Here is a 9,307-nt window from a genome sequence, read left to right as displayed (position 1 = left end):
TGCTTGTGTGAATGCAAATAGTGTAGAAAAAAAGAAACAATAACTGGTACCATGTCTGAAAACAGGTGAGATTTTTATGGTCAATATGTAATACTTAATTGATCATGAACCAATATTCCTACTATGACTGTAAGCTAAATAGGCCCTGTATTTGTCAAATGAAATGACAGCGGCTGTATCAACAAGTCCACATAACATGTTATACATAATGTTGACTTTCTTAAAAATAATGTATCATATTTCAATGAAACTGTGTCCAATACATTGAAGGTCCATGATGAAAGTATAAAGTGCAAAATGGTCCCATCGTCATGATGCAGTGGTTGGTTGCCAAGCGGTTTCTGTGATATCATTGCCACATGACCTTTTATTGATGTAGTAAATAATACAAAGACCCCTCTATATGGGTGTAATAAGGCAGGTCTCCATTTGAAAAACAAACCTAGGTTCCCTAGGTTAGGCCTACTCCTTTTGAAAACAGTGAGAAAAACATGGCTGACATAGATATTTGTAAGTACAGTATAAAAATGTATGTTATGCCATAGAATTTGTTTGGCAGATCTAAAACAGAGCACTGGAAGATGGAGTCAAAGTTCATTGCTTCTTTTTGTCTTTGGGCTCATCCTTCTTTTTGCGTCCACCTAGAAATAGAGATAAAAGATCAGTGCTGTCCCATACACAACACAGCTATAGCATTTAATTTGCCCTACAAGAGACAGTTGATAACCTTTGCTCCCTGTGATGATTGTCCAGTCTTCTGTCACCTAAGTTAAAGTTATGCCTCACTTTTTTTTAAAGTTAACATATTTGGGTCAGTAGGTACCCAACATAACAGGTGGTGGTGTGTTTGACTGACTGTCTGCATTCCTGATTTCTGTAACAGTTAGCTTACCTGTGTAATATTGACATGAGCTCAGAACCACTGGTTTTTTAAAACATGGTCCTGTTTTATCAATTGCTGTGCTGAACAATGGACAGTTCATGATCTGTCAAATGACCGTAGCTAAAAGTTGTGTATTCATATTTATTTTTGCAATTAAGATGCTACAATACACATTTACAACAGGCCTATGTAAAAATACATACATCCTAACGATACAGTGCCTTTGAAAAGTATTCCGACCCCTTGACTTGTTCCACATTTTGTTACGTTTGCCCTATTCAAAAATTGATTTAATAAAACATGTACTCACTATGAACCCTAATGACAAAGCAAAAACAGGTTTGTAGAAATGTTTGCAAATGTATTAAAAATAACAAATCAGAAATACCTTAACAATTATTCAGACCCTCTTCTATGAGACTTGAAATTGAGCTCAGGAGCATCCTGTGGACTCCAATCAAGTTGTGGAAACATCTCAAGGTCAAAATAATTTTTCTTCAACTTGGTGTCCACCTGTGTTGAATTCAATTGATTGGACCTTATTTGGAAAGACACACCGGTCTATATAAAAAATGTCCTACAGTTGGGAGTGCATGTCAGAGCAATAATTAAGCCATGAGGTCAAAGGAATTGTCCGTAGAGCTCAGAGATAAGTTTGTGTCAAGGCACAGATCTGGGGAAAGGTACCAAAACCTTTCTGCAGCATCGAAAATGTCTCCAAGAACATAGTGACCTCCATCATTATTAAATGCAAGAAGTTTGGAACTACCAGGACTCTTCCTAGAGCTGACTGCCTGGTCAAACTGAGCAATTGGGGGAGAAGGGCCTTGGTCAGGGAGGTTATCAAGAACCCGATGGTCATTCTGACAGAGCTCCAGAGTTCCTCTGTGGAGATGGGAAACCCTTTCTGAAGGACAACCATCTCTGCAGCACTCCACCAATCAGGCCTTTATGGTAGTGGCCAGACAGAAGCCACTCATCAGTGAACTGCACGACAGCCCACTTGGAGTTTGCCGAAAGGCATCTAAAGTCTTAGACCATGAGAAACAATATTTTATGGTCTGATGAAACCAAGGTTGAACTCTTTAGCCTGAATGCAAAATATCACATCTGGAGGAAACCTGGCACCCTCCCTACGGTGAAGCACGGTGGTGGCAGCATCATGCTGTGGGGATGTTTTTCAGCGGCAAGGACTGGGAGACTAGTCAGGATCGAGGAAAATATGAAAGTAGCAAAGTACAGAAAGATCCTTGATGAAAACCTGCTCAGGGCCTCTGACTTGGGCAAAGGTTAACCCTCTAACAGGACAACGACCCCAAAACGCACAGCCAGGACAATGCAAGAGTGGCTTTGGTAAAAGTCTCTGAATGTCCTTGAGTGGCACAGCAAAAGCCGGACTTGAACCAGATCGAACATCTCTGGAAAGACCTGAAAATATCAGTGCAGCGACGCTCCCCATTGAAATTGACAGAGCTTGAGGGGATCTGCAGAATATATATTTTTTTTAAATGGGAGAAACGCCCCAAATACAGTTGTGCCAAGCTTGTAGCGTCATACCCAAGAACACTCAAAGCTGTAATCACTTAAGCTGTAAACACTTGAAATCAATTTTAGAATAAGGCTGTAACGTAAAGTAGAAAAAGTCAAAGGGTCTAAATACATTCTGAATGCACTTTATATACATAACTTCATTAGCAGGACACTAAAGTTCATTATCCCTCTGAAGACTTTAGTAGGTAAAAGCTGTGAACTGGAAAAAAACTTTGTAGAGGGAAAGTACACATTATGGTGCTCGTGAGTTTCCTTTATTTTCAGCTTCAGACCAATCCTTCAGACCAATGCACACTTCCCTTTTTCTACATGGTTTTTACACAGGAAGGTGATTAAACAACATAATACTGCAAAACAAAGCAATAACAGTAAAGTAAAAGTACACAATAATGACAAATGGCAAGAAAAATGTAGTTACTAGTCATTATTTAATAGTAAGAGGGAAGTGAAAAAACAAAACAAAAACTTGTGCCAATATGGAGTAAACTAGAAACATGTTTCCTGATCTTTTTTAACAAGACAATTGAGAAAGCTCCCGGAAAACACATACAAAAAATAAATAAACATTTATACTACATTACCTGTAAACAATACTGAGTTATTTAAGCAATAATGCCAGAGGTGGTGTGGTATATGGCCAATATACCACAGCTAAGGGCCGTTCTTTTGCAAGACATGGAGTGCCTGTACACAGCCCTTAGCCATGGTATATTTGCCATATCACAAACCCCGATTTGCCTAATTGCTATTTTAAAACTGGTTCCCAATGTAATTAGAGCAGTAAAAATAATTGTTTTGTCATACCCGTGGTATATGGTCTGATATACCTCAGCTGTCAGCCAATCAGCATTCAGAGCTCAAACCTCCCAGTTTGAAATACAAAATATATCACAATCAAAACGTACATCAGATACAGTAAATGTTGTACGTACAATTCAGGGATGGCCACAGTTGCTCTTGAAGAGCTACAGGGTTATTGCCAGCTTTCTTGTTCAAGCCTTATCGCATGCATTTGTACCGTAGGGATGGCGTGCATCTGACAGATGAGCTCCCCCCCTGCACTCCTCGCAACAAGGGGGAGAGAGGCCTTCTCAAAGTTTGCCTTCACCCCCACCACCACTAGTTTCTTAGCCCCCAAAGAGGAACAAGACTGTGGTGCTCCTGAGCACACTGCACGAAATAGATGAGATCAGTGATCGTGAGGACAGGAAGCCAGGAATCATCCTGGACTACAACCACAACGAAGGAGGCTTGGACAACCTGGACAAGGTGATTGGAACTTACAGCTGCAGGAGGATGACTGCCCGCTGGCCCCTGGTTATCTTCCATAACATCATTGAAATGTCCTCATACAATGCTTTAGTGATAAGCAGAACAAGGTGTTCTTGGAGCAACTGGGAAAGGCACTGGTAACCCTATTAATTCAAAGGGAGCATCTCCCCCACACAGCAGCCACTGCAGCGCTTGTGAAAGCTGTTCAGGGGGCTGAATCTTGTCCTGATCCACTTGAGGCTGCAGCTGGGGCAGGCAAAAAGGAGGAGATGCCAATTATGTCTTCCAAAGAATGAGTGTAAAACAAATACAGGTGCTGCACATGTGAGAAATACATCTGATAAAGTCCATGCACACTCTCCTACATTTGCTAATTAGAATTCATGTGTTTGTATCTTATTCTTATTGTTTATACACCTTGTGGGTGGGGGCAATGGTTAAAACATTTTTTGGAGAAGAATAGTATTTGAATTCCTCATTGAACATATCACTACGTTGCAAAAAAAAGTTCAAGACTGTCAGTGTTTCCCTTCCATAAAATGCATTAGAAACGTTATTCTACTTTCTTAAGCTATACAAGTGCTATCTCTTAATAAAAAAAATAAATAAAAAAAATAGAATAAAAAAATGTGTACACACTTATGCAGTACCTCTAGCAATAATAATAATCCTCTACTTTAGTAAAAACAATTATGACAGGTGTGTTGTAATAAAAACGAGTGTTGTCCACGGATTAAAATGCAGTTTTCCTGCATTGTGAAGAAGGAAAACCCAGATATTCAAAGTTTTTGATGAATGAGGTTGTTTCTTCATGCAAAATAGATGTGGGGTTTAAAATTAAATTAAGCCGTTTTATATTAGCGGTTTGGTGAAGGTGGGTCATTTTTGACCCTTAGGACAAGGGGAGTACACAGAATGTTAAGACTACACAAGGGTTAAGAGACACCTAATAAATGAAAATGACAGAATGGTAAAAAAAAAAACTCCGGTAGGCTAACCCAGGACCTTCAAAATCACTGCTACGAACTCCGTTATAAATACGTCAAGTTCACATCATTTAAAATGGTTTGATGACAGCACGTGTTCGTTCCATTATTTTTTTTGTTCATTCACTCACTGAAAGAATGTTTATTTCACTTGATTGGGATAAAAAAAATAACAGTTGTGTTGAAAACAGTTTCGTTCTATCACAGTTAATCAAGTTAGCAAGCATGGCGTTCTCTTTTGACTGCGCAAGCAAACAACGATTATGATGTTTTATCTGTGTGCTTAGTTTGCAATTGCACCCTTGCTTCTTTTTACTTGCGGGAACACAAAAAGTAACTTGACACTGTATTGCATTATAATTACACGAAGATAGTGACAGAGAGAGCGTACGGAATTAATACTTAAGGTAAGGGATATAATTTGCTCTGCATCTTCCAACAGCAATAAGTCTGTTCTGGTGCATGATTGTATTAGCAGCGTGGCAGTTTCCCCAGTTTGGTGTATGTAAGGACGTTCACTAGTTTATTTGTGCTCTGATTACACGCAAGTGTCCAGGTAAGCAGTTTACACAGATGACTTCAGCCATAAAAAAAAAACCTTCCATTACAAAATATACCAAAGCTAGATACCTTCCTTGTGCTTCTCATGCAACTGGTGTAGCAAGCTGCTACTGTTGCAAAGCAAACGAGTAGCATCCGGTTTTAGAACTGAGATTTAGCTGAAAGGATGTTAGCATTTTCAGAAATACTACAAAAGCAAGCACATCATTGGTTTATAGTGGGCAGAAATGTGCACGTGAGAGTGGTAAATTGTGAGTAATAAAAACTTCTAAACTTATTCAGTCCAACTGGATCTAAATCTAATGGTTACTTTGTGGACGCTGTTTCCCAATTTTAATCCGACATCAAGAATGTAAGATGCATTTGGGCAAAAACATTGTCTGACTAGTCTCCCAGTCCCTGCTGCGGAAAAACATTCACACAGCATGCTGCCACCATGCTTCACAGTAGGGACAGTGCCAGGAAGCTTGGCATTCAGGCCAAAAAGAGTTCAATATTGGTTTCGTCAGACCAGAGAATATTGTTTCTCATGGTCAGTGTCCTTTAGGCAAACAAAGTGGGCTGTCCTGTGCCTTTTACTGGAGAGTGGCTACTGTCTAGCCACTCTACCATGAAGGCCTGATTTGTGGAGTGCTGCAGAGATGGTTTTCCATCTGGAAGGTTCCATCTCCAGAGGAACTCTTTCATCAAGAGTAACCATCGGGTTCTTAGTCACCTCCCCGACGAAGGCCCTTCTCCCCTGATTGCTCAGATCTAGGAAGAGTCTTGGTGGTTCCAAACTTCTTCCACTAAAGAATGATGAGGCCACTGTGTTCTTGGGGAATTTCAAGCTGCATAAATGTTGAGGTTCCCTTCCCCAGATCTGTGCCTCAACACAATCCTGTCTCGGAGCTCTACGGACAATTCCTTCTACCTCACGGCTTGGTTTTTGCTCTGACATGCACTATATAGACAGGTGTGTGCCTTTTCAAATGTCAAATCAATTGAATTGACCACAGGTGGACTCCAATCAAGTTGAAGAACCATTTGAGCTCAATTTCTAGTCTCATAGCAAATGGTCTGAATACTTTAAATAAGGTATCGGTTTTTATTTTGAATACATTTGCAAAAATGTTTTTGCTTTGTCATTATGGGGTATTGTGTAGATTTATTAAAAAAATATATATTTAATACATTTTAGAATAAGGCTGTAACGTAACAAAAATGTGGAAAAACTCAAGGCGTCTGAAGACTAACTGTCCTCGTTGGTTAATATACTGTGAGGCATAGGATACTGCACTTCAGGTCCCGTTGACAGGATAGTCTCGAACGGAGCTTAGTTTGTTTGTTCTCCAGTGATTGTACATTCACCAATAGAACAGAGGGCAGAGGCGGTTTATTTAATCAAGGTGCCCCCATGTTTGGCGGCTTTTCCACTTCTGAGTGTCGGGGATTAGGGCCTGGTCCCGGGTGAGCAGTATGTCCTGCACGGATGAGGCATTGAAGTAGAATTTGTCATCCAGTTTGAGGTTAATGATCGCTGTTCTGATGTCCAGAAGCGATTTCCAGTCAAAGGAAACATTATGTAAAAAAAAAAAAAAATGTCAGCGCAAAAACACACTAAATAGCAAAACACACTAAATAGCAAAACAAACACACTAAATAGCAAAACACACTAAATAGCATAATTGGTCAAGAGCTTGTAAAATGGCCACTATACATCCCAGCGCCATTCTCAATTTTGGTCAGCTCATAACTCCTCTATGTGATAAAATAATGAAGATTGGGTGCATGTTCAGAAGGATAGCGATATATCAAACTGGGAAAGATTCTTAGGTAAACAACCCAAATATTAATTGGAAGTTGGGTGAACTACCTTTCTGTGGTGTGGAGAAATGCATCAACAAGTGAGAAGGCTTCAGATTGCACAGAAGAAAGCAGCAAGGATTCTTCTAAGGCGGTGATATGATTATTCTGTTGTAGTCATGCAATGTTCTTAAGTGGTCAGCAATCCACAAGATAAAGTGAGCACCCTTTTTTTTATTATGGACAAAATCTATTCACTGCAGGATTCAGTTGATAAGAGACATTGTCAATACAAAGAATAGGATATTGACCATCCATGTCTTACACCAGCAGAGAAGTAAAACATAGATTCAAAGTGAAAAAAAAAAAAATACAAATTGAGAAACCAGAAAATCTTTCAATAATTTCAGGAATACTTTAGAACCACTTGGAAATAGGATTGTGATGTTGTGCACGACTATGGTAGATGACTGAACCAACCTCTTTTCAGATCATCATTAGTTATTTTTTCTTCTAATTTACTTTATATATTATGGTATGTTTAACAGCATGTTATTTGTGAAAATTGGATTGTATTTTAAAGTTTAAGGACTCTTGGAAGATTAGTCCAAATGACAAAAAGAGATCCTAATAAAAATCTAAATCAAGTTAAGTGCATTTAAAAAGCACAGAGTAATGTTTTACACCCATTGTATCCTGTGTATGAGGCAAAAACATTTCAACTTGACGGAGCCATAGCCGCTTCCTCGGTGCACTCTGCACACTGGCTATTAGAAGAGACGAGATCCATAGACCCCACACCTAACATGAAGTGATGCCATCTTTAGGGGACATCTGTGATTGTACATCTTTGTCACTGCCAAGGGATGTTACAGCACACTAACAAACTACTTTCTTGACATGTTCATCATAAAAAAATAAATGGAGAACAATCTGGCAAAAATCAGTAGTTGGTGTTCACATCAAATGCAACATTTATAGAGGCAATGTTCTTTGACAAAATGTGAAATCCACAAAAAGTTAATCAAACCAAGTGAATCAACAACACTGTCATGACCCACAAAAACCACTGGCCCAGATCTGATCTCTGTGTGTTAGTTGTTGGTAGGGAGAACAGGCAGAGTTCTGCTGAGGTCCAGAGTTTGGCTGAGGTCCCGCAATGTTCAGTGAGTCGGTATGCGTTTCGTCAGGCGCCAGGGGTATCACATCTCCCATCATAAGGGCACCTCATGTACTAGGGGGATCCAATGATGGCAAGCCTTTGAATCTCCAACCACCCAGTATTAGCTGACAGACAATATACAACCACCAAAAAGCCCCTGGAAGTCAACCATAAAGCACCAACAGGAAGCCAGCCAGGCTAACCATACCACAGACATGGAAGAGAGCTCAAGCAGGAACAGTAACTGCAAATAGCTTCAGAAAGGTCACTGAGGAAAAGGGAGGGATGTGCAGGATGGCCAGTGAAACAGGACCCATAAATCACCAAAGATCTAGTGAGATCCATGCAAGCTTAGTGGATGGTGTTTCTGATAGCCTGAAAGGAGGAGAACCTCCCTCATTGTAACACACACACCTTTTTAAGTTTAGTGTGGTCTTTTCCTTTGCGCTTGGCTGTTTTTAGAGAATTAAAGACAAGAAACAATGTTTTTCTTACAGGCCTAAAGAAATATGAAATCAAGATATGCTCCCAAGCATGGTTAATTTTCTATCGAGATGGGGTTAGTTTTGAATACATTACCTTTGCCATGTCTCTTAGTACTCCCCCGTTTCTGTGCATGTTTGGACTCTGCGTCGACATCAGCTGTGGTTGAGGGGGACTCTGATGATGGAGTCTCCTCTAACCCATTTCCATCAGCTCCACTCTCTCTGTTCCCATCGGTCTCTGCATCTCTGCTCTTTGGACCATCCCCAGCAGCTGAGAATGCATTCCTGTTCACATTCTCAACCTTGGATTCAGCGGCCTTAAACCCCTTCCCCTCTGGGGACTTCTTGAGCTGGCGGTCAGTAGAGGAATCCATCCCAGGGTTGAGGTCTTCACTCTGGATGTGATCCTTGGTGGTGGTATGAAGGTTTGAGGGGCCTGGTGTTTTGGGAGAACTCGACTGAAGTGAGGGGTCTGTGGGGAGGCCGGACTCCACTATGACCGGATCTCCGCTTTGTTGTCCTAGGTCAATGGGTGAAGTCCCCTTTTCAACTTCCCCTTTGGCATCTATAGCAGATGTTCCCTTAAGCTTGGTGCACTGTTCTACGGGAGAAGGGAAAGGAA

General features: G+C 40.5%; 1 protein-coding gene across 34 annotated transcripts in view; it reads right to left on the bottom strand.

Annotated features, from left to right (window-relative positions):
• Nucleotides 1-47: 47 nt before the first annotated feature.
• Nucleotides 48-9,307, bottom strand: part of LOC118386978 (inverted formin-2-like) — a 29,468-nt gene continuing 20,208 nt past the window's right edge. For 28 of the 34 annotated variants that reach the window (XM_052523776.1, XM_052523772.1, XM_052523780.1 and 25 more), the window contains 3 exons: nucleotides 8,780-9,286; nucleotides 8,615-8,652; nucleotides 6,327-6,716 (listed from right to left, as the gene is read on the bottom strand). In XM_052523776.1, coding sequence (XP_052379736.1) covers nucleotides 6,633-6,716; nucleotides 8,615-8,652; nucleotides 8,780-9,286 — 629 coding nt within the window. In that variant the 3' untranslated portion in view covers nucleotides 6,327-6,632. Of the gene's footprint in view, nucleotides 642-2,508; nucleotides 3,953-6,326; nucleotides 6,778-7,331; nucleotides 8,273-8,614; nucleotides 8,653-8,779; nucleotides 9,287-9,307 lie in introns of those variants that run through there. The other 6 variants (XM_052523773.1, XM_052523778.1, XM_052523775.1 and 3 more) reach the window with 6 other exon arrangements.

This window comes from Oncorhynchus keta, chromosome 8, assembly GCF_023373465.1.
Source record: "Oncorhynchus keta strain PuntledgeMale-10-30-2019 chromosome 8, Oket_V2, whole genome shotgun sequence".
NCBI classification, from domain to species: domain Eukaryota; kingdom Metazoa; phylum Chordata; class Actinopteri; order Salmoniformes; family Salmonidae; genus Oncorhynchus; species Oncorhynchus keta.
Note: the sequence above shows the minus strand (reverse complement) of the source record. Positions and strands in the feature narration are given on the sequence as shown.